This window comes from Sus scrofa, chromosome 14, assembly GCF_054392235.1.
Source record: "Sus scrofa isolate SSC_HxYL_T2T_F1_AM1 chromosome 14, Sscrofa_HxYL_maternal_Yorkshire_Landrace_v2.0, whole genome shotgun sequence".
NCBI lineage: Eukaryota > Metazoa > Chordata > Mammalia > Artiodactyla > Suidae > Sus > Sus scrofa.
Window position 1 is genome coordinate 46,541,379 of NC_139396.1, and position 27,390 is coordinate 46,568,768.

The 27,390-nt window shown below is 44.2% G+C and overlaps 1 protein-coding gene across 3 annotated transcripts in view; it reads left to right on the forward strand.

Moving 5' to 3' along the window:
* Positions 1 to 27,390, forward strand: part of TMEM132D (transmembrane protein 132D) — a 771,513-nt gene that overhangs the window by 202,555 nt on the left and 541,568 nt on the right. For all 3 annotated transcript variants that reach the window (XM_021072330.2, XM_084994331.1, XM_084994330.1), the window contains exon 2: positions 4,315 to 5,206. In XM_021072330.2, the coding sequence (XP_020927989.1) occupies positions 4,315 to 5,206 (892 nt within the window). The remainder of the gene's footprint in view (positions 1 to 4,314; positions 5,207 to 27,390) is intronic.

Sequence of the window (27,390 nt, forward strand, 5' to 3'; positions counted from 1 at the left end):
TGACCTACACCACAGTTTGCAGCAATCTGGGATCCTTAACCCACTGAGCAAGGCCAGGGATCGAACCTGCATCCTCATGGACTTTTTTGGGTTCTTTACCTGCCGAGCCACAAGGGGAACTCCTACATTCCCTTTCTCATATTATCTTTCATCACAGTCTACTCCAAGAGACTGGATATAGTTCCCTGTTGTGCCATACAGTAGGACTTCATTGCTTATCCTCGGAGCAATTTTAGGCAATAAACAATTAGGTCAGATATCAGGTGAAAAGACAAACAGGTCGTTTGTAGAATAAACCTTAAGAATCACTTCCTTTTGCATGATGCCTATGGTGACCCCCTTACTGTTTTCCCAAATAAAGTCAGAGGACCCAAAGCCACTGCCTTTAGAATGTGTAATTAGTTGCACAGTTAAGGTAGGAGCCCTCAAGTAGTAGGCGTCAGATGTTCAACAGAAAAGTTCACAGAACTTCTGCATCTGGGATTAATGTTTAACTATCTACAAGCTAGTTATTAGGCTTCTGCAGGATCTACAGTGAATGACAGGCTGGTGTGATGACAACCCAAAGTAATTGTTCTGAGCGTTGCCAAGATGTATTTTTAAGACTCAGGGGATGGTGTGTAATGGGTATGATGGGTGTAGGTCTTTTTTTTTTTTTTTTTGGCTTTGCCTACAGCATGTGGAAGTTCCTGGGCCAGGGATCTCACCTGCACCACAAGCAGCAACCTGAGCCACAGCAGTGACAGATCCAGATCCTTAACCTCCTGCGCAGGAGAACTCCAGGTTGTAGGTCTTTTTGTGTGTGTGTGTCTTTTTGCCTTTTCTAGGGCCGCTTCCCGCGGCATGTGGAGGTTCCCAGGCTAGGGGTCCAACCAGAGCTGTAGCTGCCGGCCTACACCAGAGCCACAGCAACGCCAGATCCGAGCCGCGTCTGTGACCTACACCACATCTCACGGCAACGCCGGATCCTTAACCCACTGAGCAAGGCCAGGGATCAAACCCACAACCTCGTGGTTCCTAGTAGGATTCGTTAACCACTGTACCACAACGGGAACTCCCAGGTTGTAGGTCTTTTAAGGACCTCATTGTGCCTACCTTTTTCACTCCCATGACACCAAGATGTATTTTTAAGAATCACGGCCACTGTGTAATGGATTTAAGTCTTTTAGGGACCTAGAGAAGTGCCTACCTTCTTGAGTCCCATATTCCTAAGATTATATGGAGCTCGTACATAGGATAAAAGGATGGAGGAGTCTAATTATAGACTGATGGAAGAAGAGGAGACTACCTATAAAATCCTGATATGAAAATATCATCTGCCTTTTGTAATACTGAAAGCATCATTTGTTTATCGAATATTGACTGAGTACCTAATCTTTGCCAGGTGCTCTCCTAAGGATTATGAATACAATGGAGAAAAGGCCCATATGTCATCTCTGCTCACTTCATATAATTCACGGGGACATAAAGGGAATTACAGCAGAGCATAAAGCCCTATGATGGGGAAGAGCAGGACATACAGAAGGTCATCAGTGGGGCATAGGACTCAGAATCACACAGTCAAAGGCAGCATTCCAGAGAAGTGCCTTTTCCATCAAATCCTAAGGAATGTAGTTAGCAAAGTGGGCGAGGGGAGGTGGTACCCAGAGAAGGGATGAAGGAGACAACTTGAACCCAGATCATCAGTGTGAAATTCACTGCCTGTTCTTTGCTTTCACGAAAACTCACATGTAAAAATATGAGCTTATTAAAATATATATATAAATATATATATAATTATATATATATAATTATATATAATATATATATATATAATATATATATAATGTATAAATATAAATCCTGAGCGATTTCTAGAACATAAAGGAAAATGTGATCCAGAGAAGGTCTTTTGTTAGGTCTACGATATTTTGATTTTTGAAAAAGAAATTCCAGAGTTCTGTTGTGGCTCAGCGGGTTCAGAACCTGACTAGTATCCATGAGGATTTGGATTTGCTCTCTGGCCCCACTCACTGGTTTAAGGATCGGTGTTGCCATGAGCTGTGGTGTAGGTCGCAGACATGGCTCAGATCTGGCATTGCTGCGGCTGTGGTGTAGGCTGGCAGCTGTAGTTCCAATTTGACCCCTAGCTTAGAAACTTACATATGCCGCAGGTGTGGCCCTAAAAAGACAGGTAAAGAAGAAATTCCTGTTTATTAGCTTGAATTGTATGAAATCGCTGAGAGAGTGAATGAAAACTGCTCAGATATTGGAGGTTTCCAATGGTTCTGCACCATAGAAGCCTTCATTGCTGAACTGGGGCTCAGCCTGGCCTGAGTTTAGTGATGCCGTGGGATTGAAAGAGCCCATCTCTTGGGGCTGTCCGTTAACTCATGGTGAGTGTACATCACGCTGGCTTCTTGTCTGGAAGTGGGATGGATCACAGCATAGCGCTCTGTACTGTTAGAACTGGCTGGGGTTTCCAAGCTCTAGTCCATGACCTGTGTCTACAGACCAGCCCAGCAGAAAGGTTCAGTGACCTGAGTGCTCTCTCTTGAGATCTGTGCAGCAAAGCCACAGTCAAGACTCTTTCTCTGATTCTTGAATTTCTCTGCTTACACACAACTGCCAAGAGGGGTCCAGACTCAAGTAAGCCTCATGCATCAGAAAACGTGCTCAGGTGTGGCTCTGAAACAGGTTGGCCGTGGGAATGCCAGGGCTTGTGTTGCTTTTCTTGCAAAATAACCAGAGATAATTACATGGCTATTCATGAGAAGGGCTTCACACCTTGTGGAGCTTTGCCTAGAAAGCCAGTGTTCCCAGAGCCAATGGTTTCCATTTCTAAGACCTGTTAAGTTGGTCCTTGAATTATGCAATTTCTATGTTTGTGTTTTTCTTACTGACTGTAAGGCACACTGTGAAAAACAACATGTTGGATTTTTTTCCCTCTGAGGGAAGGGTACATTCGGGGAGGGGGAAAAAAAAAAAAAGAATGCTTTCTGTGCCTTGTGTCAACACAGCTTTTTCAAAGGATGTGGTTGTCATGAAAGAGATGGGCTCCCCTGATTCTTGGGTTGTAGGGACACGTGGAGGCCACATGATGTGGTCAGCTCGTCATCATTCTTTCTGGAGGGTTCCTCCTAGCATTGCCCTACCAAAGTCTTTTCTTGCTATGGGTCAGCTTTACCCTGGGGAAAGTCCATGATGTCCAAGTGACTTAGGATGGACCGTCTTAACATCTTTTGTCATTTCCCAATGATCAGTGTGTCTTTAAGTGCAGCATGTGTATCTGCCAGACCATGAAATGGTGTCAGTTAGAATAGCGACGCAGCGGCATCCAACCACATGCTGAGAAAGTCATTCCTGTTTCCAGTCTCAGTCTGTCTGGTTGAGTTCAGGGGAAAACCCTTGTCTTTTGGATGCCAGTGGATTCTTGAGACCTTTCTCATGAGGATCTCTCTTTTTTTTAATTTCAATGATTATTTATTTATTTATTTTTGTCTTTTTACCGCCACATCCTTGGCATATGGAAGTTCCCAGGCTAGGGATCGAATGGGAGCTGCAGCTGCCAGCCACAGCCACAGTCACAGCAACGCGGGATCCGAGCTGCATCTGCAACATACACCACAGCTCACAGCAATGTGGATCCTTTACTCACTGAGCGAGGCCAAGGATCAAACATGCGTCCTCGTGGATACTAGTCAGATTCGTTTCTGCTGAGCCACGGCAGGAACTCCTTAATGATTTTTTTGAATTAAAGTGTAGTTGATTTACAATGTTGTGCCAATTTCTTCTGCACAGCAAAGTGCCCCAGTCATACATGTATGTACATTCCCTTTCTTATATTATCTTTCATCATGGTCTCTATCCAAAGAGATTGGATATAGTTCCCTGTGCTGTACAGTAGGACTTCATTGCTAAAGGCATTACTTTAAATTTTGTTTGCACGCTCAACTTCTGTCTATGGCCAATGATACCTGTTGTCTGCTTACTCCAGTGGCATCAAAAATTTTTAAAGAAATATATCTAATATAAAATGAGTTGATTTTGGTGTTCCCTGGTGGCTCCTCTGGTTAAAGACTGGGCGTTGTCACTGCAGCACCTGGGTCGCTGCTGTGGCAGTGGGTTTGATCCCTGATCCCATGCAGGAACTTCCACATGCTGGAGGTATGGCCCCCAAATAAAACAAGATTAGTTAAGTAAGACATTGTGGAAAAAGAATTGCATAATTAGTGTAAAGACAGCAGTCAGTTACAAAGGGGGTGCAGGGACACTTACAGTACTGCTCACCCTGCCCTAGAATTTCTAACACCTGAACCCCATTCCTTCTGACAGTGGCGGAAAGCCGAGGCATCCTGGAAAGCATCCAGAGGTTTTCCTTGCTGCCCACCTACCTTCCGGTGACCTACCACATCCACCACGCCGACGTGTCCTTCTTCCTGAAGGAAGCCAACCAGGACATCATGAGAAACTCCAGCCTGCAGTCGCGCGTGGAGTCCTTCCTGATTTACAAATCCAAGAGGCTCCCGGTCCTGAATGCCAGCTATGGGCCTTTCGCCATTGAGCAAGTGGTACCCCAGGACTTGATGCTGCCTTCCAGCCCTTTTGGATTCACCAGCAAATTTTCTCTGAACTGGAAGCTGAAAGCGCACATCCTGCGGGACAAGGTGTACCTGAGCCGGCCGCGGGTGCAGGTGCTGTTCCACGTGGTGGGCAGGGACTGGGATGACCCCGGCCCCGCGCAGGCGCAGAAGCTGCCCTGCCTGCGGGTGTTTGCTTTCCGGGAGACCCGGGAGGTGCGGGGCAGCTGCCGGCTGCAAGGGGCCCTGGGGCTGTGCGTGGCGCAGCTGGAGCTCCTGGCCAGCTGGTTCAGCCCCCCGACGGTGGTGGCCGGGAGGAAGAAGTCGCTGGAGCCCTCCGAGGGCAGCCCCGTGGAACTCTACTACACTGTGCAGCCGGGGGACTGGGACGAGCGTGGAGACTGTGTCAAGGACGAAGCCAGGAAAGCTGGAGGGATGCGTCCGGATGTCGATGAATCGGGGCCTCCCTTGCAGAGGATCGGGAGTGTGTTTCTTTACCAGACCCACAGCCGGCCAGCCCTGAGAGAACTACGTTTGGATAACAACGTGGCCGTCCAGTACGTGCCAAAGACGGTCAGGCAAGGAGATGTGCTGACTTTTCCCATTTCCATCTCCAGAAACTCCACCGAGGACCGCTTCACCCTGAGGTGAGTTCCTTGGGAGTCTCCCTGTAGGAGCGCCAAGGTCAGGGGTGATTCTGGGACGCCGTCTATTTCATCCAGAGAGCTGCTTTGGCGCTGTCCCGGGTCGAAGCCTCCCACCAGCTTTTACAAACTCCATTTTCACTGTCAAACAGAGAGGCCAGTTGGCTCTCTCTGGGTTGGCAGTTGGGTGGGGAAGATATTTTTATTATTGGGTTTTTTTTCTGGCCATCCCAGAACCACCAAGGAGATGCTGATGTTCTGCCTTTGCCTAAGCTTAGGGGTTCTCTGCGGGTTCTGGGAGACTGGAATGGCTCATGGTTGAAATGAGTCTGCAAATGGGATGGCGACAGTTGTCGGCAAGGATAGAGAATACAGTTTTGCCAACTCAAAATCTCTTCCAAACACGAGAGTTCTAAGTATGCTGTGGTACCAACCTCAGACTTATCATTTTGTTTCTCTCTGGAAATAGAACCTAGTGTGCAACCTATAAAAGAGCAGACAGTGTGAAGGATGTACGGTAGAATTCGTTGAGTGTCTTACTTAAGCTTATACTGAAGATGAGGCATTTAAGATGAGTAACTGTGGGCTTTAGGAGAAAAAAAAAAAATGGGTGTGTTTCTCTTTGGAAAATGGTGTGTGAGAAAAGCTGCTTCCCTTGGTTTGATTGTTTTTTGTTTGGTTTGTTTTAAACACAGACAAGTCTGATTGTAACAGCTATTTGGTTTAAGGGTTATTGGGTCTCTAAATATGACCTAACATTGCTACATTATCTGACATTTGATCTAATAGCAAATTTGATCCAATCAAATTTGTTATGATTCCTGAACATAGTGTTACTGGACATGGGATATGTTTACCTGCAGTTTGGGTTTTGTTTTTTGTTTTGTTTTTGGTTTTTTTGCCATGCCCATGGCATGTGGAATTTCTCTGGGCAGGGACTGAACCCACACCACAGAAACAACCAGAGCCACTGCAGTGACAACACCAGGTCCTTAACCCAGTGAGCCACCAGGGAACTCATATATGTGGGGTTTAAAGTTCATCCCATAATGATTAGTCCCTCTTTTCCCTCTCCATCTGGGCTCAATAGCTACATTTTTTCTTTCTTTCTTTTTTTAATAAAAACTTCTTTCTTTCTGTGTTCATTAAGGGGTAGACGAGTTGAAGAAGGGAATCATTCTTTGAGTTCCTGTTGTGGCTAGGTTAAGAATCCATCATAGTGTCCATGAGGATGTGGGTTTGATCCCTGGCCTCGATTAGTGGGCTAAGGATACGGCGTACTGTAGGTCACAGATGCGGCTTGTATCCAGTGTTGCCATGGCTGTGTGTAGGCTGGCAGCTGCAGCTCTGATTTGACCCCTAGCCTGGGAACTTCCATGTGTCACAGGTGCTGCCTTAAACAGAACAAAAAGAAAAGAAAAGAAAGAAAGAAATCATTCTCTTGCACATTTCAGTTTTGTTGATTGTGACCTAGTGTTGGGAACTCCCTCTTAATCTCAACCAAAGAAACAGAACCAGTGGATAGAATTAACCTAAGGATTGAACTTGGCTGATTGTTGGCAGGTGAAACCTTTGGTTGATATTGAGAGTGCATCTGTGGATTAAACATGGGGATTTTGGGTCATAGGCAAACCTGTGGGACTGAGTCCTCATGATCTTGTCCTTCTGTCCTTTGGAAATCAGACCTAGGTTCAGCTGCTCATGGGCCCTCTGCATGGTGTCCTGGCTCTGTGCTTGGATTTTCCAGGTTTAACACTCTTATATAATATTCTCAGTGAAGATGGTTGCTCATCTCCAGGAACATTTTGCTGATGGGAATGAAAGGTTTTAAATAAGGGGAATTCACAGGATTTCATGCTCTGCCATTTTTTTCCATTGGCCACCTACAGCTGGTTGATTTCCTGGACCCTGGGTTGAAAGCCAGACTCTCCTTGAAGCTTTAACTCTCCAGGAGATGATCTCCACATCCCGTTTTTTGGGGGGAAGCAGTTGTAGGTGTAGAATTAAATTTCACCGAAAGCTGTGCATCTGGCCACAAGTGATTGCCTGCTAAACGTGTTCATCTGAGTTCTGAGGGTGGCCCCAACCTCTGCAAGCTGTGGCACAACCTATAGAAGTTGGCTCTGCTGGGCTGCAGAGTCTGAAGGATCCAAATCTTGGCAGATTCAGAAACAGAGGCCTGTGAAGCATCTAGATTTGGTGGCTCCACTTGTAAAGTCAAAAGACTGGAAAATTTTGGGGTGATCGCCGGAGTGCATTTTTCAGAGTCCATCAATTAGAAATGTGTGTGTGTGTGTGTGTGTGTGTGTGTGTGTGTGTTTTAATCTATTTTTTCTGGCTAAAACAATAGGAAGGGAAATCAGTAAGTATTTCATGAACATGTGTTTAGCGTGGTAAGGTGGCACAGTTTTCAATCTCTTTAAAAGCTGGCATTCATTAATAATGTGCTTGCTGGATGCTTAACATGCACTAATTACAAGTAAGTCTTATCTGTTTATGAAGACAGCTGGCAGGGAACTTGGATCTGGCAATGTCATCAGCCTTTAGTTTGAATTCTCATAATCAGAAAATAATGAAACTGTATATCTTTTTTAATGAAGTCAATTTGACACTAATTTAGCATAGCTTCCAAATATTTAGAATTAGCTGGGGCCTGCTCTATCTGGCCATCTGCTATAAATAACCCTGAGAGATGCAGTCAAGTATCCTTGGGTGCTTTCCTCTGAAATGTTGACTTTGTTGCTAGACTCAGGGGTGACAGTGCTAACGTGGTCCAGAGGTGGGTTCATGTTTAGTAGGTCAGCTGTCAGCCGGCCATCGATCGCTACTTAAGGATGGCCAGGGTAGGGAGGCGACCACATTAACTGCCGCCAACAGGAAGGAGCCTGTTCAGATCGGCTCCTGCTGCAGCTGCAATTCAAGTTCTATGCACGCAGTGATTGACCACCCACTGCCACCTGCCTATCACCGCTGTGCCTGTGATCTCCCGGTGACCCCGTGGCTGCACACAGGGGCTTGGTTTTCATTCTCGGTTTCATTTCAAGGTTTGTCATGCAAGTTATCCATAAGGGCAGTTTGGAAAAAATAGCTGGTTGTGTGTGCGCCTGTGTGTTTACCGTTGCAAAGAGGGAAACCCCGATGGGGCTGTTTGTCATCTTAGAAATTCTGTTCGTTCCTGGAGCTTGTGCCTTCCAAAGCAGACCTCCACAAAGGAAACAAAGGAAAATGCTTTCATTCCTTAGACATCTAAGGGTCCCTTTTAATTTCAGAAAATGTGTTCCTTCCAGTGGACAACTGAAGCATCCCACAGCACTTGGGCCCTTTCTTCCACGTTCTCACCACTCGGTCCCTTTTCCTTCCCCTACAGAGAGCCAATTTCAGCAGCATCCTCAGTCTTTCATTACCTGATGATGCGTCTGGAGAATAAAAGAACTCCAGAGCTCTTTCTTGCTCATCCTCCGCATCTCTTCTTCCATTGCTTTTTCCCGCAGGAAGTCAGTTTCAAAGGAGTTCTGGTTGTTAGATCTGGAGCCACATATTTGCACAGCATTAGCGTGGTTTTTGGACACTCCAGGAGACGCAGGTGGAAAGGTGCAGAACAGGGGCACGGCACTCAGAAGCCTGGGTGCTTTTGTCCATGGCAGAGATATTCTTAGATTGGTTGAATGAATGAATGGACATAGTGTTAATCAGTAACCAATATATTTACTTGGCTGCAGTCTTTACAGTTTGAAATGCTAAATACTCAAGGATTAATAAAGAATTGGTGCCCAGCACTGTGGTCTGATCTAAAGCCATCTCCATATAAGGCATTATTATCAAGTAGGTGTTCTTGCCAAGGGGAGAGTTATAAAAGAGAAAGGGAATAAAATAAGAATATTTGACAAAAGTACAGTGTGGGCCTGAGGTTCATAAGGTCCACAACATAGACTTTGGTGGTTTGGGAAATTCACTTTGCCGAAGGTTTTGAGCTTGTTAGAAATAACAGGTGTGGGAGTTCCCGTCGTGGCACAGTGGTTAACGAATCCGACTAGGAACCATGAGGTTGCGGGTTCGGTCCCTGCCCTTGCTCAGTGGGTTAACGATCCGGCGTCGCCGTGAGCTGTGGTGTAGGTTGCAGACGCGGCTCGGATCCCGCGTTGCTGTGGCTCTGGCGTAGGCCGGTGGCTACAGCTCCGATTCGACCCCTAGCCTGGGAACCTCCATATGCCGCGGGGGCGGCCCAAAGAAATAGCAAAAAGACAAAAAAAAAAAAAAAAAAAAAAAAAAAAAAAAGAAAAAGAAATAACAGGTGTGGAGTTCCCATTGTGGCTCAGCGGGTTAAGAACCTGACATAGTCTCCACGAGGATGCAGGTGCAGTCCTTGGCCTTGCTCAGTGGGTTAAGGATCCAGCGTTGTTGCAAGCTGTGGCATAGGTCACGGATGTGGCTTGGATCTGGCATTGCTGTGACTGTGACATAGGCCAGCAGCTGCAGCTGCAATTCAACCCCTAGCCTGGGAACTTCCATAGGCCACAGGTATAGCCCTAAAGGAAAAGAAAAAGAAATAATATATGGAGCTTCATTCACTTGAATGATGCAGTCTTTGGACTTGCCTTGAACCAGGATAGGATCTCTCCTTATTCTGTTTCAGGTATAGTATGCCCTGGGGTAGCCAATAATATTCTTGGTTACTGGAAATACATCCCAGTCTGACTAATTTAAGAAAATAAATAGAAGTTCCCTAGTGGCCTGGTGGTTAAGGATCTGGCGTTAGCACTGCTATGGTGTAGGTTCAGTCCCTGGCCCAGAAACTTCCACATGCCTTGGGCTCAGCAGAGAAAACAAAGAAAAATAAATAAATAAAAGGTTGGTTAGACGTATATTGTGGGTCTCAAGAATTCATAAGCGATGGGAGTGCTGGCCTTGGCAGTGCACAGTATTAGGGTTGGGGTGGGTGGGGTGCCCTTGGTTTAGATGTGACGGCCTGCTTCCCCAGCACCTCTTCCCTGCCTAGCACAGTGAATTCCTTCAATAATTCCCTCTGTTCTTACTATAATCTCCTGTGGTCATCCAGTGGGGATAAATGGAGTTGTTTCTGAAGCTGAGTGGAGTGAGAGGCAGACAGAGAAGAGAGTGTGTTCCATCTGTTTTCAATAAAACTTCTATTAGAGAATAGACCTAGATTTGCCAAAAACTTATGAAATCAGTACTGGACAATGCCACATGCCTCAAGGCTAGTTTCCCCCTGTTATTAATATCTTACATTGGGATGATTCATTTGTAACAATTAATCAATTGCTAAAGCCTACACTTAGTGAAATTCCCTTGATCTTTTTTTTTTTTTTTTTTTTTTGGTCTTTTTAGGACCTCACCTACACATATGGAAGTTCCCAGGCTAGGGGTTGAATCACAGCTGTAACTGTGGGTCTATACCACGGCCACAGCAATGTGGGATCTGAGCTGCATCTGCGACTTATGCCACAACTCTCAGCAACACTGGATCCTTAACCCACTGAGCGAGGCCAGGGATTGAACCTGTGTCCTTATGGATACTAGTTGGATTTGTTTCTGTTGTGCCACAGTGGGAACTCCCAGAACACCCATTTCTGTTCCAGACAAGTAATCTTGTCTTTTTAACTTCTCTTGAGTGTTACCATTTCTCAGACTTTCTTTGTTTTTGTTGACCTTGACAACTTCAAGACTTCCTGTTTAGACCTTATGGGGAACTGTCCCTCATTTGGGATTTGTCTGACATTTTTCTCATGATGAGACTAAAGCCATGGGTCTGAGGGTCAAAAACCACAGAGATAAATTGCCCTTTTCACTGCGTCATATCAAGGGCATATACTCCCAGCCTGACCTATCACTGGCTTTTTTTTTTTTTTATTAAAGTATAGTTGATTTACAGTGCTGTGCCTAGCTCTGCTGTACAGCAAAGTGACCCAGTCATAGTATATATGTGTTCCTTTTCTTAGATTATCTTCCGTCATGGTCTGGCTCAAGAGACTGAGTAGAGTTCCCTGTGCTATACAGGAGGACCCCATTGCTTATCCATTCTAAATGAAATAGTTTGTAGCTACTAACCCTAAAACCCAGTCCATCCCACTCCCTTCCCCTCCCCCTTGGCAACCACAAGTCTATTCTCCATGTCTATGAGTTTATTTTTGTTTTGTAGATAGGTTAATTTGTGCCGTATTTTAGATTCCATGTATAAGTGATACGGTATTTGTCTTTCTCTTTCTGACTTACTTCACTTAGTATGAGAATCTCTAGTTGCATCCATGTTGCTAAGAATGACATTATTTTCTTCTTTTTTATGGCTGAGTAGCATTCCATTGTGTATACTACTCAGAAGATGTGTACCACGTCTTCTTAATCCAGTCACCTGTCAATGGAAATTTATATTGTTTCCATGTCTTGGCTATTGTGAATAGTGCTGCTATGAACATAGGGGTTCATGTATCTTTTTGAATTATAGTTTTGTCTGGTTAGATGCCCAGGAGTGGGATTGCTGGGTCCTATGATAGTTCTATATTTATTTTTTCCGGGAAACCTCCATACTGTTCTCTATAGTGGTTGTACCAATTTACCTTCCCACCAATAGTAGCGGAGGGTTCCCTTTTCTCCACATCCTCTCCAGCATTTGTTATTTGCAGACTTATTAATGATGGCCGTTCTGACCAGTGTGAGGTGGTACCTCATTGTAGTTTGGATTTGCATTTCTCTAATAACTAGCATCTCATTAGCTGAGCCTTGCTCATATTCCCAGTACGTAAAATCACGATGGATGACACAACGGTGGTGTTCTCGGCCCTTAATATTGGGGTGGTTTGTTAGGTAGCAAGAGATAGGTGGGATCATAAGTTGTCATTAGTAATCAAGCAAAATTTCAGGGAGTTTCTGTTGTGGCTCAGCAGGTTACAGACCCAACTAGTATCCATAAGGATACAGGTTCGATCCCTGGCCTTGCTCAGTGGGTTATGGAGTCAGAGGTCCCATAACCATTGTGCGATGAGGCCCTTCGATTAGTGGGTTATGGATGTGGCTTTGCTGCAAACTGTGGTGTAGGTTGCAGACTCGGTTTGGATCTGGCTTTGCTGTGGCTGTGGTGTAGGCCTGCAGCTGCAGCTCTGATTTGACCCCTAGCCTGGGAACTTCGGTATGCCACAGATGCAGCCCTAGAAAGCAAAAATAAAATAAAATAAATAAAAATTCATCAATAAGCCCTGCTTGCAAAAGAACAGAGGTGGGTGGGTGCCCTGGGGGTACTTGCTCTGTGGTTTATTCCTCACCCTTCTCCTGCTGTGCTGTGATTCTCAGGAGGTCCACCTCTGTCGCCTGCATTTCCCAGATGCCCTGTCCTACCCAGATTTGGCTTCTGATGGGGTTTGGCCAATGAGACCCAACAGTAGGAATCATGGTGATGAGAAGTCAGATGATTTTCTCTCTTGCTCCCTGGTCCCCTACTCTGGACAGAAATCTCCTTCATCTCTGGTTCCACCTCCCACCAGGCAGGCCCGTGCACAGCTCCAGTGCCTACAGGGAGACTGGTTTTGGCCTCTTTGACTGGTTTTGGCCGCCTTACTTTGCCCTTCTGGGCTGAGGAGACAAGACTTCCTGCCGTTATTAATATCTGGGCTGCATCACCATCATCTAGTTGTTCTGTCAGCAATTTCAGCCCCTCTGTACCTCATCCTCTGTATTAAAGTGCTTCTGGTCAGTTATCTGCTGTGGATTCTCTTTGCTGACTTGACCCTGTGGATACAGCCGTTTGCAAAGATAATTTTTATGCCAGCAGAATGTCTCTACTGATCCACTCCACACTGTGCGAGAACCAGGGCCAGTCACCAGGGTTTGTCCCTTGTGTCAGTCCCAGCTGGGAGCAAAGACGGAAGGGTCAGAGGTAAGGCAGAGATGAATTTACCCAAACAGAAATCATCATAAATAAGATAACAAGTTTGAGATGACTCAGAGGCAGAAGAAAGAGAACACACAGGAGTGAGATAATATTTTTCTCTCCAGGCTGTGAATGCTTCATGCAAAGGTGAAAAATCAATGTCTGTGTTTCTTTTTCCCTTTCTCGTCTGGGCAGTTGAAGGATTGGTGATGGTCAAAGAGATCATCCAGGGATGCCTGTCGTTATCAAAGCAAGTGTCCCAGATCCAGAGATGAACCGGAGGGATAATCTGAAGCCCAGAGTTATCTTAGAAGATGGAAGAAGTATAATATGAACGCGCTCATCTTCCATTTCTCTGTCTTAACACACACACACACACACACACACACACACACACACACACACACACTTGAGTGAATGCTGGTGCAGAGTCTGAAAAACTACAAAAAGGAGGGACACGTCCTAATTTCATCCCTCAAAGTCCTGACTGAGCCTTCTTCCTCTCTCCGTGATCCCAGGTTGTTGAAAACTCTAAGTGTTGATGTGTATTTTGTGAGACAAAGCATGTCAAGTCGAATTCATCCCCGTTGCCTTCACACACATAGAAAAGCCTGGGTGTGGGTCAGAGTTGTTCACATTGGGCATGAAGCAGATGAAAAGAGAAATAGCAGGAGTTCCCACAGTGGCACTGTGGGATAATGAGCTGGCTTGTCTCTGTGGTGGCGCCAGTTCGATCCCCAGCCCCGCACAGTAGGTAAAGAATCTAGCATTGCTGCAGACGCTGTGCAGGGCGAAGCTGTGGCTCAGACTGTATCCTTGGCCCAGGAACTTCCATATGCCATTGGTGCAGCTGAAAAAGAAAAACAAGAAGAAAAATAAAAAGAAATGGCAGTATATCTATGTAAATATATTGCAGAAGGGAAGGGAAGAAGGAAGACAGAAGGAAGGAAGAAAATACAAAGACATAAGAGGGAGGAAGAATTTATTTGGAAAGAAACAAACCAAAAAAATTTTTTCTCTGTGTCTAAATGAGTAGGAATTTTTTAAGAGGACTGAACCTAATAAATGAAGATTTCAAATATAGAAAGGAAACAAAAAAGTAACACATGAAATGAAGACCCAAGCACTGTAAAATAGAAATTAAAAACAAGGAGCAGAGTAAACATAGTGAAAGCGGGTATTATTGGTCTATATAGAAAAAGATGGAGGAGTTCCCATCATGGCTCAATGGGAATGAACCTGACTAGTATCCATGAGGTCATGGGTTCCATCCCTGGCCTCTCTCAGTGGGTTAAGGATCCAGTATTGCCATGAGCTGTGGTGTAGGTCGCACATGTGGCTTGGATCCTGCATTGCTGTGGCTGTGGTGTAGGCCATTGGCTACAGCTCCTTTTTGACCCCTAGCCTGGGAACCTTCATATGCCGAGGGTGTGGCCCTAAAAAGACAATTAATCAATAAATAATAAAGTAAAATAAGTACTTTTTTATATTAAAAAACAAACCATAATGGAAAGAGGTATTTGTAGTACAGAAAGACCAACAAAGAATTAGGATGCAGGATATATAAAGTATACCTATAATTCAAAAATAAAAATGGGCAAAAAATATGAGCAGACATTTCACAGAAGAAAAACAAAGTAGCCAATAAATAGAAAAGATAGCCCATCTTACTAGAAATCAGAGAAAAATTAAAACTATTATACATTTTTATGATTTTTATGGGAGTTCTCATTGTGGCTCAAGTTAAGAACTCTACTAGTATCCATGAGGGTGCAGGTTTGATCCCTGGCCTCGCTCAGTGGGTTAAGGGTCTGGTGTTGCTTTGAGCTGTGGTGCAGGTTGCAGATGTGCCTCAGATCTGACTTTGCCGTGGCTGTGCCGTAGCCTGGCAGCTGCAGCTCTGATTTGATCGCTAGCCTGGGAGCTTCCATATAAACAAACAAACAAATTATGTATTTTAATTTCATTTTTACCACATTGCCAAAAGTCAGGCAGTCTGATAATATCATGAGTTGTGGAGAATATGGAGCAGAGGAAGCGCCTATTTATTGCTGGAGGGCAAAATTGGTACAACCTTTTTAGAAAATAATTGGAAATCTTCCAGTAGTATCAAAGATATGCATACACCATGACCCAGAATTTCCCCTTCCAAGATATAGAATCTAGAGAAACCCTTGTGTTTGTTCTCTGGAAGGCATCTAGAAATATTCATAGCAGCACTGTTTTAATAGCAAAAAAATGGAAGTGTCCCAAATGACCATGGAGAGGCTAATGGATAACTGAATGTTGGCGTATTTCCACAGTGGAATCCCATATATTCATGAAAATGATTCAGTGACATCCACGTAGGTGATCTCTGATGTATACTATTAAATGTAGATGAAAGCTTCAGAAAAATATGTGTACATAAAATCAAAACTAAAAATGAGGCATCAAATTAACAACGTGTTCTTGGATGATGGATACACACATTCACTGAGGTAAAACTGTAAGAATTAACAAAGAGATGAAGACAAAATTTAGACTAGTAGGTCTTGGTGGGGAGGGTGAGGATATTCATGGGAGGAAACTTGCACGGGGCTTCAAAGATACTGGGTTAATTTTAGTTCTTAGCCAGGGGGCTAATACCTAAGTGTTCATTTTTGTCTTTTAAAATGTTTATGTATGATATATACTCTTTTCTTTAAACTACATAAATCTCATTTCAGTTAATGATTTGTATATACGTGTGTGTGTGTGTGTGTGTATGTGAGTGAGTGATACGTGCCAGATTTTAAAACCTTTTGTAAGGAAAAAGCGAGTCACTTGTCACTTAGCAGGAGGAAACATTCAGACTGTTTTTAGATTTTCCACGGTAACATCCCATGCCCTTCAACGCAGAAGATAACAGAACCATAGCGACAAATCACTCAAGTGCTCATTAAAGGGATACTGATTATTTACATTCACGTAATACTATTCACAGCATACTGGAGTTCCCGCTGTGGCACGGTGGATTAAGGATCTGAGGTTGTCTCTGTGGTGGCTCAGATTCGATCGATCCCTGGCCTGGGAACTTCCATATGCTGCAGGTGTGACTGAAAAAGAAAAATTAAAAAGAATACTGTATAGCTTTTCTGCTATGAAAGTTTTCAACAACATTAGGTGAGAAAAGTGGAAAGGCAAAGATGGGATAGTACAAATGGATGGAAAGCTACCTGGCTAGCTAGATAATTGATACATAATGGATGATCGCTGGATAGATAGATAGATGAGTGGATGGACAGATGGATGGGTGGAAAGGCAGGTGAATGAGAGTTGAGTAGATACATAGATACATAGATGATGAATGGATGGATAAATGATAGGGGATGGGTGGGTGGATGGGCGGATGGACGTATAGGTAGATAGGTAGGTAGACAGGTAGCTACAAAGATACATGGGTAAATGGTTACATAGATGGGTGGCTGAATGATGGCTGGCTGTCTAGATACATAGATACATAGGTATTGGTGAGTCTCCTTTAACTATTTCATCTCAGGTAGGGTCCCTCCCTTCCTCCTCATCATTTTGCTTTAATTTGTTCTCTAATAAAACTGCACCACCACTTGGCATTCGGCTGTTCAAATCATTGTGCTTTGACCCTCTCAGTCTTGCCGTCTGTGAGGGCCACGTGAGCAGACCTCTTTCCTTTCTTGTGCATCCTCAAAGCCGCAGTGAGCGACCCTGGTACATACTTGGTGATTAATTTAAAGTCAAAGATCATGACCGATTTCAAAGCCCCAGAAGGCTCTCTGTGTGTTGATGGAGCCCAGGTTTGCCGATGTGAAAGCAGAATGACCTTTTACCTGGGGCCCTGTGTCTCAGATCCGGTTACCTTTCGTTCCCAGCTCTTCTCCTAAGGCAGGTTTCCCAGCACAACTGTCTGGACTGAATACTTTGTTCTCTGTCTCTCTCTCTCTCTGTGTCTGATGGGGGGAGAGGGTGTTCTAAGATTTATAGGATTTCCAGTGGCTGTAGGATTTTGAGCAACGCGCCTATCCTTTGCTCACTGGTAACCTTCCTCCTGCTTCAGCTGTGACATCAACCAGTGTCTCCAGACATTGCCCAGTGTCTCCCTGGGGGGCAGATTACCCCCCCGCTGAGGCCATTATCCTAAGGAAACTTTTCCTTCTTATCATGGAATGAAATATAGTTGAATTCCAGACTCTCTTTCCAATGTACACAGTAATTTTTAATGAAGTTTATACCTACCTTCTTACTGATTCTTTGGCTCCAGGTTTAAATTCTTCCTCCATAATCTCCCAGTGTTTTCTAGGCATTTCTTTCTCTTTTTTTAATGCTGCACTTGGGGCATATGGAAGTCCCCAGGCTAGGGGTCCAGTGGGAGCTGCAGCTGAGGCCTACCCCACAGCCACAACAATACAAGATCTGAGCTACATCTGCAACCTATGCTGCAGCTCATGGCAATGCCGGATCCTTAACCTACTGAGTGAAACCAGGGATTGAACCTGCATCCTCATGGATACTAGTTGGGTTCTTAATCTGAGCCACAATGGGAACTCTTCATTCCTTACTGGTAGACGGTGTTTTTAGGCTCTGAAGACAAGTGTGTTACCACTTCCTAGATGCTGTGCAGAGAAAACAAAAGAAACAGAAGAATCTGTTTGTTGAGGGACCAAAACACACATGCTGAAAGCAACCAGAATCTAAGAGAATAATGTTAATTCTCTATCATAAAGCACAGCAACACAGTCTATGTGGAAAATTCCCCAGGAATTTCCTGTTGTGGCTCAGTGGATTAAGGACCTGCCATTGTTCTTGAGGATACAGGTTCGATCCCTGGCCTCTCTCTGTGGGTTCAGTATCTGGTGTTGCTGCAAGTTGCAGGGTAGGTTGAAGATGCGGCTTGGATCCGACATTGCTGTGGCTGTGGCATAGCCTGGCAGCTGCAGCTCCCATTTGACCCCTAGCCTGGGAACTTCCATATGCTGCAGGTTAAAAGAAAGAAAGAGAGAGAGAGAGAGAGAGAGAGAGAGAGGAAGGAAGGAAAGGAAGGAAGGAAGGAAGGAAGGAAGGAAGAAAGAAAGAAAGAAAGAAAGAAAGAAAGAAAGAAAGAAAGAAAGAAAGAAAGAAAGAAAGAAAGAAAGAAAGAAAAAAGAAAGAAAGGAAGGAAGAAAGAAAATTCCCTGGAATGGGTGTGGTGTAGGATTAACCCATCATCTAAATGGTGAGTTCAGAGTTTGGTCTTGAGTATCTTTTAAACCAAGAATTAATCAAACAAGAGAATCATCTTGTTACTACGGATCTGATTTGTTGGGAAAAGATTTCTGAAAATGGGGTTACTTTGGTAAATGGAAATATAGGTTCTCAGAAGAAAAGAAAGTTTTTGTCACTCTAAGTAAAATCGCAGTATAAGAAAAGCCGCCTTTTCTTAAGGTGAATTTACCCATTTTCTTTGCCAGAAGGGACATCTAGGGCAGGGCTGCCTGGATTTCCAACATGCTGCTCAGAAAAATGTGCCCTTTCCAAAGCTTCATTCAATTCCTTGATGCCTCCAAAATTAGCACCTGATGCCCTTTTCCGTTGATTTGAGGTAGATTTATTTTAATTCTACTTTTCAAACTCTTGACTATATTAACAGCCAGGAATACTCAGGGGAGCTTATATTTCCGACAAGTACAAATGGAGAGGGGAAGATTTAAGCCTTCCTGTGTCATCCGCAGTCTGCTGGAGGGAGTCTTCTGCTGCGCCGATGGGGTGACTGTACCCATGCCTCAAATTAGGTCTTGTCTCCTACCAGACCTGTGTCGCCTTGGAAAAGGGGCCAAATCCAATTTTTTTACAGTAGGTTCCCTCATTTTAGGCAAGTTTTATCTTGGAGAATGAACTGGCCTATTTCTGTGCTATTGAGCCTCTGCATCAGAAACTTAAGGGATGCTCAGATTGGTCCAGAGCAAAGGTTTGATATTGGCTTTTTCTGGAGAAATAGGACACGGCTTCTTGGTTTCTTTAGATGTTGGAAACTGTCAGATCCTGAAAATGCAGACTCAGAAACTATCGATTGCACTTCCTCTCCCCTCCCCCTTGGCAACCACAAGTCTGTGCTCCATGTCTGTGAGTCTGGGCTCCATGTCTGTGAGTCTGTGCTCCACATCTGTGAGTCTGTGCTCCACGTCTGTGAGTCTGTTCTCCATATCTGTGAGTCTGTTTCTGTTTTGTGGATGGGTTCATCTTGCCGTATTTTAGATTCCACATATAACAGGAGAAAATGAATGTGTGTATATGTATGACTGGTTCACTAGGCTGTACAACAGAAAGTGACACAACGCTGTATCAGCTCTACTCTAATAAAAAAAGAAAAGCAAAGAAACTATCCATTGTTTACTCCCTGCCTCTTGTAAGGAGACCAACATTGTTCCAAGACCAGGTTGTCTAGGCTGAGCCAGTCCAGATTTTTTTTTTCTGTCTGAGGTCTTTGATTTCTTTGGATTCCTTTTAAGTGGCAACACTTATAATACAACCAGAGGAAATAAGAGACATTACGATTTCAACATTCAAAACCTTTTTATTATTGAAATTTCCCAAATTATGCAAAAAGAGGGAATGAAATAATGAACCTCTGTGAACCAGTGGCCCAGATCCATCAGCTACCAGCCTTTCCCACCCTTGTGTCATTTTCCCCGTCTCATAGCATTTTTAAAAAATCGGCTTTCAAGGCAATCCACTGAGTGAAAGACGCCAGCCCCAAAAGGCTGCATCTTGTGTGATTCCATTTATGTGATATCCTGGCAAAGTATGAGGATGGGAAATTGGTCAGCGGTTGCTAGCGATTGAGAAGAGAGATGTTTTGACTGAAAAGGGAAAACACAAGGGAGGCTTTGAGGTGATGAAACTTCTGGGACTTGATTGTAGGGGTGGTTGTGGAAATTGATGCAGGTCGGAAAACTCATAGAAACATACGGCAACATATTTATATCCATATACAGACATACAGATGCACATGCATGTAGATCGCACGATTACACGGGTCTGTAAAATTGTCAGAACTCAACAACCCTGTCAAATGGATGAATTTAATTGTATGAAGCACTATCCATTTTAAACCCCACTTTTTTTTTTTTTTTTAATCTGACTGCACTGACGTTGCTACTGTCACCCTCACCCAGATGATCTGCTTTTGACTCTTCCCAAGAATTCAGGCTCTGGTTGGTTCCTTCGGTTACCTAAATCCATCTTCTGCTTTGTATTAGAGTCGGTGTCTCCAGATGCTGTAACAAACCAACCCCTACATCTCACATCCTTCCTGCAGTACATGTGTGCTTCCTGCTCAAAGTCCAGTGTTCCCTAGGAAGCATCCACGGAGAATGTGGGAGCCCAGGCTCCCCGGAGACCCTGCATCCTGTAGGACTTGAGGTCCCTCGCTTCCAGCCACTAGGTAGGAAGTGAGAGCGTAGAGGGTCCTGTAGGGAGTGTTGACCATCCTGGAAATGGACATCACTTTTGTCCACATCCTATTGGCCAGATGCCATTGGTCATGTGGTTCGATATCACTCTGTGGCCATGGAAACAAGAGGCCTGGCTGTGTGCTCAGATGGGGCTGGTTTGGTCCCTGGCAGCCTCTCTCACATCCCTCATGGTTTAATTCTTGGACTTCAAAGGTAGATAACCTGGCACTTTACCCTTCATCACAGTCTGCCTCTTTTGCATTCCCCGCCGCCGCTGTGGTGGCCATGGGAATACTGTCACTAGAGCAGCCTGGAGTCCTGGAGTGGGAAATGTCTGTCCTGCACTTCAACATTTCTTTTTACTTTAACCGTGGTCTTCTGTGGTCTGATCCTCACTCTTCTGCAGTCCAGCCTTAGGCTTGGGATGTAGAGGAATACAAGCCATGAGCCCAGGACCGCTCTTGTTACGCCAGTTTGCTTTTTCATCTCTCTTCTTCCAGGTCGGATGAGCTACAGTTTCTCTCCAATTTAGAAATTAACTCTTTGTATTTGTCCCCATAGCTAGTATTGGTGCCTCTCCCCTTCCCTGACGCCACGGGCTGCCCTCCATTCAGAATTGTTTCTTTGGGGGTTTCTCTCCCCTGTGCCCTGACCCAGCCACTTCCTGATCATGCTTTGTTCCCCAGCCTTGCTCCAAATTGTTTAACCCCTTCAGCCCCACAATTTTATCTTTTCCATGTAGTCTTTCCTTCCCCCTTCAACCAGCTTGGTTTTCTCACTTTCTTATATTCCCACTGGTACTTAACTAATATTCCACATTCTTAAAACTAACTTAATCAGCTGGTCTTGCAGTTTCTGAGAGCAATGATGAAGGCTTTTCTGGCCAAGGTGCTGGTTATATTTACTTCTTTCTATCTGAAAATGCACTCACTTTTAATTTATTGGGGTGCATTTTTTAATGAAGGATAGATATGCATTTTGTTTCATTTTATTTTGGCTATACCTGTGGCATGCGGAAGTTCCCTGGCCATGGATTGAAACTGCGTCACAGCTCTAACCAGAGCCATAGCAGTGACAACATAGGATCCTTAACCCACTGAGCCACCAGGGAACTCCTGGGATGCATTTTTTATCAAGGAAATTTCTTTTTTCTTTTTTTTTTTTTCTTCATTTTTGGCCTCCCCACGGCTGTGGCTGAGGTTTAGATCCTTAACCCACTGTGCCAGGCAGGGGATCGAACCCGTGTCCCAGTGCTCCCGTGACGCTGCTGATCCCTTTGCATCACAGCAGGAGTGCCAGGAAATTTCTTTTTAATTTGAAGAATAGATTTACAATGTTGTGTTTGTTTCTGGTATGTAGCACAGTGATTCAGTATATATATGTATGTGTGTATGTGTATATATGTGTGTATATGTATGTATATAAATATATATGTATATATATTGTCTCTTTTTTGTTTTGTTTTGTTTTTTTCTGGGTCCGCACCCATGGCATATGGAGGTTCCTAGGTTAGGAGTCTAATCAGAGCTGCAGCAGCCGGCCTACACCAGAGCCACAGCAATGCCAGATCCGAACTGTATCTGCTGTCTACACCACAGCTCACAGCAACGCCGGATTCTTAACCCCTTAAGCAAGGCCAGGGATCGAACCTGCAACCTCATGGTTCCTAGTCAGATTTGTTAACCACTGATCCATGACGGGAACTCCTACACATATTGTATATGTATGTGTGTGTGTGTGTGTATGACATATACATGCACATACATATGCATGTATGTTTGTGTATTTCCATATCCTTTTCCATGATGGTTTATTAAGGGATACTGAATATAGAGGAAACCCGTTTTTGATTTAACATTGGAAATCTTTTGGAAACAACCATTTCACCAGAGCTTGGAGCTCATCTCTTCCACAAAGTGATCTTTTGAGTTGCTTCTCTTCCTTGTAGAGTAATATAAATTCCTAAATATGAAAAATGTCCCACATGCGGCTCCTTTCCTCTGGTCACAAATATTTTTTACTCTTCTATTTTCTTTGCTAGGAATATTATGAAACGATAGTTTTATGTATTGTCTCAGCGTTTACCTTTTCTTTGTTTCCTCTCTCTCTTGCCAAAATAAATTTTCAGTCCCTCCACATTCCATGGGGAAGGAAACATTGGAAATAGTTCCAAGGTTCCTTAAACAAAAGCTTCCAAATTCAATTTTTTGCTTTTGCAAATGGGCAAGAAATATGGCACAAACTCCTGCCAAATGTGAACATGTGTGTCTTCCCAATATTCCCCCAACTTGTGGCTCCCTCTGGCTCAAACTTACTTCTGGTCTACCACGCGGAGGACTTCTGAGCCATTTTTTTCAGAAGTGTGCCTAAGAGAGAAATGAGTTTTATTTCTTTGTAAAGTTTGTTCAAGGGAATTAAATAGAATGTACTTCATCTAAGAAGAGAGAGTGATTGAAGGTCCCTAAAGACTTCCCAGATCATCCTAGGTGGTTCTCAAATACGGAAGAAAGGCATTGAATATGGATTTTGCAGATTTTTTTCAAAATGTGCCAAAACAGATTAGTGCCTTGAAGTTCTTAACTATGAGGCAATGCATCAAAATGTATTTGAATATCTACTATATGCCTATCACTGTGCGAAAATCACGTATGTTACAGCTCTGTGCATTGTGTAATATATATATATTAGGATATATATAAGATTATATATATGATATATAGGAAAAGGGTAATATAACTAATCTCTGCGCATAGAGATGGTCACATCTTAGGAAGTTTAAAAACTCATGAAACTATTTTCAAATGACTCAGCAAATGATAAAGTGTTCAATAATTCTGTGTCTGAAAGAGATCAAGATTTTAAGTAGAGCGTTAAAACAACGCAGTTCCCTCTTTGCATCCCTCTGCCTTCTACTTCTGATTTTCCATGGGTACCATGTCGTGCTGCCTTTTGTCCTAGCTCATCTTGCAAGTGCCCTGGTTCCTTGCGTTTCGCTCCTGTTTATCTGGTAGATACTAAGGCCTGCTTGCATCACTCAGGATTGCCCATTCCCTTGGTGATACCAGCAGCTCCCAAGGTGAATACCTCTCAGCATCTGTCTGGTTCTTCATTTTCTACTTGCTTAGATTTGGCTCAGCCTGCCTGGAGCATCACTGCTGCTGTTTAGATTGTGTCAGATCCCTACACCTAAGGTGGCCCATCAGCCAAGCTGGAGGTACCCCTGGGGTGTGGAAGAGGATAAAGTTTGGGACCTACATCATGCTTGTTCTTATATACAGAGGCTGCTGGCGTCCTTACAGGTGGCAAGGGCTAGCTGTATTTCTGTGTGGAAAGAAGGTGATGTCAGAGTTCCTGTGTGGCTCAGTGATTAGGAACCCAGCTAGTATCCATGAGCATGCAGGTTCGATCCCTGGCCTCGCTCAGTGGGTTAAGTGTTGCCATGAGCTGTGGTGTAGGTTGAAGATGTGGCTATGATCCCAAGTTGCTGTGGTTGTGGTATAGGCCAGCAGCTGCAGATCTGATTTGACCCATAGCCTCAGGTGCATCCCTAAAAAGATTAAAACAGAAATTAGAAGTCCAAAAAAAACAGTTAGTGATCCCTGTGGGGCTGCAACTTATCAGTCTGTGTATTTTTTTTTTTTTCAGGAAATCTATTTAGGAAATGTTTTTTGAGTAGTTCCCTGGTAGCATAGTAGGTTAAGGATCCAATGTTGTCACTGCTGTGGCAAGATTTCAGTCCCTGGCCCAGGCACTTCCACCTGCCACAGGCATGGCCAGAAAAAAAGAGTTCAGACTCCCTGGGTCCTCTGAACACATCTGATTCCTCAACCTCCAAGTAGGAACAATTACAGCATCTACCCCTGTGGTGATGAATGCATACAAATAACTGTTAACAGTGCCCTGCACATAGCAAGTGCTGCAGTGCTTGGTAAGTGTTAGTTGTCCTGTTATTGCTGTCATTGTTGTGTTCATGGATCTAGTGATTTTTGTGTCTTTAGTTTTATTCCAAAGTGTCTCAGGGCTGACCAATATTGAGGCTTCGTACTTCTCTGAAAAAGTCTTCTTTTTTGAGATTTTTTTTTTTTTTAATTTTTATGGCCACACCCATGTCATATGGAAGTTCCCAGGCTAGGGGTGAATCAGAGCTTCAGCTGCTGGCCTATACCACAGCCACAGCAATACCGTATCTGAGCCACAGCTTTGACCTAAATGCTGCAACTTATAGCAACACCAGATCCTTTATCCAGTGAGTAAGGACAGGGAGTGAATCCTCATCCTCACGTCTACCACTCGGGGTTCTTAACCCATGGGTCTACAACGGGAACTCCTTGAGGTTTTTTGTTTTCGTTTTTGTTTTTTACATTCTTCTGGTGAAAACTGCATTAACATTGAGAAACAAAAAGCAGTTCAAGGGGATTTAGTTACTTTAATTGCAAATTCCCTTATTGCCTGACAGATGTGTTTCTATGTTAGAGCTGGTTCCCACTCACGCAGCCCTTGAAGGTGGAATTCTTTCATTGTCCGGAAGGTTTGGGGACTGTTGACCTGAGCCAGGGGTGTGGAGAGAGGTCAGCCACCCTTCCAGGAGGGCTGTGCTCCCAGATCGTGTACTGATTTTCTCAGGATTGCGCTCGTGGGTCCTTGATGACTTCCAGTCACAGTTTTCTTACCTCCACTGAAAGTCTGATGGCTACCTTCTCGCTATTATATTTTTCCTGTAATAGAAGTCAGAAAAATCAAGAGAGGATGATTTCCAGTCACAAATATCTCCTTGCAAGAGATGTGTAAACATTGCATTTCTCCCCTCTTCTCCTCAATGTATGCACTAATGTTTTTAAAAAATAAAAATGTTTTAAAATAGCTGTCTCTATCCCTTGTGCTATACAGTATATCCTTGTAGCTTATTCATTCGTATGTAGTAGTTTGTAGCTGTTAGTCCTCTCCCTCTGTCTTGCCCCTCCCCCTTCCCTCACCCCGCTGATAACCACTAATTTGTTCTCTGTGAGTCTGCTTCTTTTTTGTTAAATTCCCTAGTTTGTTGTCTGCTGTTAGAGTCCACATACAAGGAATGTCACATGGTATTTGCAATTTTTTTTTTTTGTCTTCTCTGCCATTTCTTGGGCCACAACCATGTCATATGGAGGTTCCCAGGCTAAGGGTCTAATCGCTGCTGCAGCTGCCAGCCTACGCCAGAGCCGCAGCAATGTGGATCCGAGCTGCATCTGCGACCTACACCACAGCTCACGGCAACGCCGGATCCTTAACCCACTGAGCAAGGGCAGGGATCGAACCCGCAACCTCATGGTTCCTAGTCGGATTCGTTAACCACTGCGCCACGACAGGAACTCCAGTATTTGCAATTTTTAAAGTTTCATTGACGTGTAGTTGATTTACAAGGTTGTGATAATTTCTACCTTACAGCAAAGTGATTCAGTTATACATATAGCCACACCCGTTCTCTTCCAGATTCTTTTCCCACATAGATGATCACAGAATATTGGGTAGAGTTCCCTGTGCTCTACAGCAGGGCCCTGCTGGCCAGTTGTTCCTTATACCACAGTGGGGCCATGCCAATCCCACACCCTCAGTCCATCCCTCCCCGGTATTTGCATTTTTTTACGGCTGCACCTCAGCCATTAAAAAAGAACAAAGGTTTGTCATTGGCAGCAACTTGGAGGGCCAGGGTCTGCCAAGGGACATAAGTCAGACAAAGACAAATATTCTAGGCTCACTTTTGAAAGAGGCCCCCAAATACTGATTTTTACTAATTGGAGATGAACTGTCCAAGTCACTTCATTCCATATGATTTGCACCTATGAGAAGAGAAAATAAAAAGCACTGAATGATTTCATGGAGGACAGTTTTCCCCAAGGAACCTCATAAATACTTGGGGGAGGGGGCGTATTCATTGCCATGGATTAAAAGTCTCTCTTCTCCTTTCATTCCTGAACTTGGATAGTCACAGATGGACAGCATGTTGATTTGCCATCAATTATTCAGAATTAATTCTTGGTCATTCTGCCAGAAGCCACTAGCTGCCTAGCCAATGTCTGCTTCCCCCTCTATTCCTTGCTGATAGATTTCTGACTCTATTCAGGAGGGCAAGGGTCCTGTTAAAATCTTTACTTTCCAATGTGGCCACGGTGGTGGAGAAGAAAGACCCCGAGCTCACCTCCTCCCATGGGCACCAATTGCTACTATTTATAGAGCAGCTTTACGCCTCCATTCCCCCCCCCACTCTGTCCATCTGTTTATATTTTATTTTATTTTATTTTTGCATATGAAGGGTCCCAGGCTAGGGGTCCAATCAGAGCTACAGCTGGTGGCCTGCACCACAACCACAGCAACGCCAGTTCTGAGCCGCATCTACGACCCACACCACAGCTCATGGCAAGGCCAGGTCCTTAATCCACTGAGCAAGGCCAGGGATTGAACCTGCACCCTCATGGTTCCTAGCTGGATTTGTTTCCGCTGTGCCACCACAGGAACTCCTCTTTATTTTTTAAAAATTTTTACTAGAGTGAATTTGCAGTGTTCTGTCAATTTCTGCTGTACAGCAAAGTGACCTAATCACATTCTTTTTCTCATATTCTCTTCCGTCATGTTCTATCCCAAGAGACTGGATAGAGTTCCCTGTGCTGTACAGCAGGACCTCATTGCTTATCCATTCTAAGTGGAATAGTTTGTGTCTGCTTACCTCAAACTCCCAGTCCATCCCAGTTCCCCGCCACTCCCTCTTGGCAACCACAGGTCTGTTCTCCATGTTTGTTAGTGAGACTCTATTGATGAGAATGACCCGAAGGTCAGTAGAACAGGTCTTCCATCACTAAAGGAAGGGGTGGACTGGGGGCTTTGGATTGGCATCCGCACACTGAAGTATA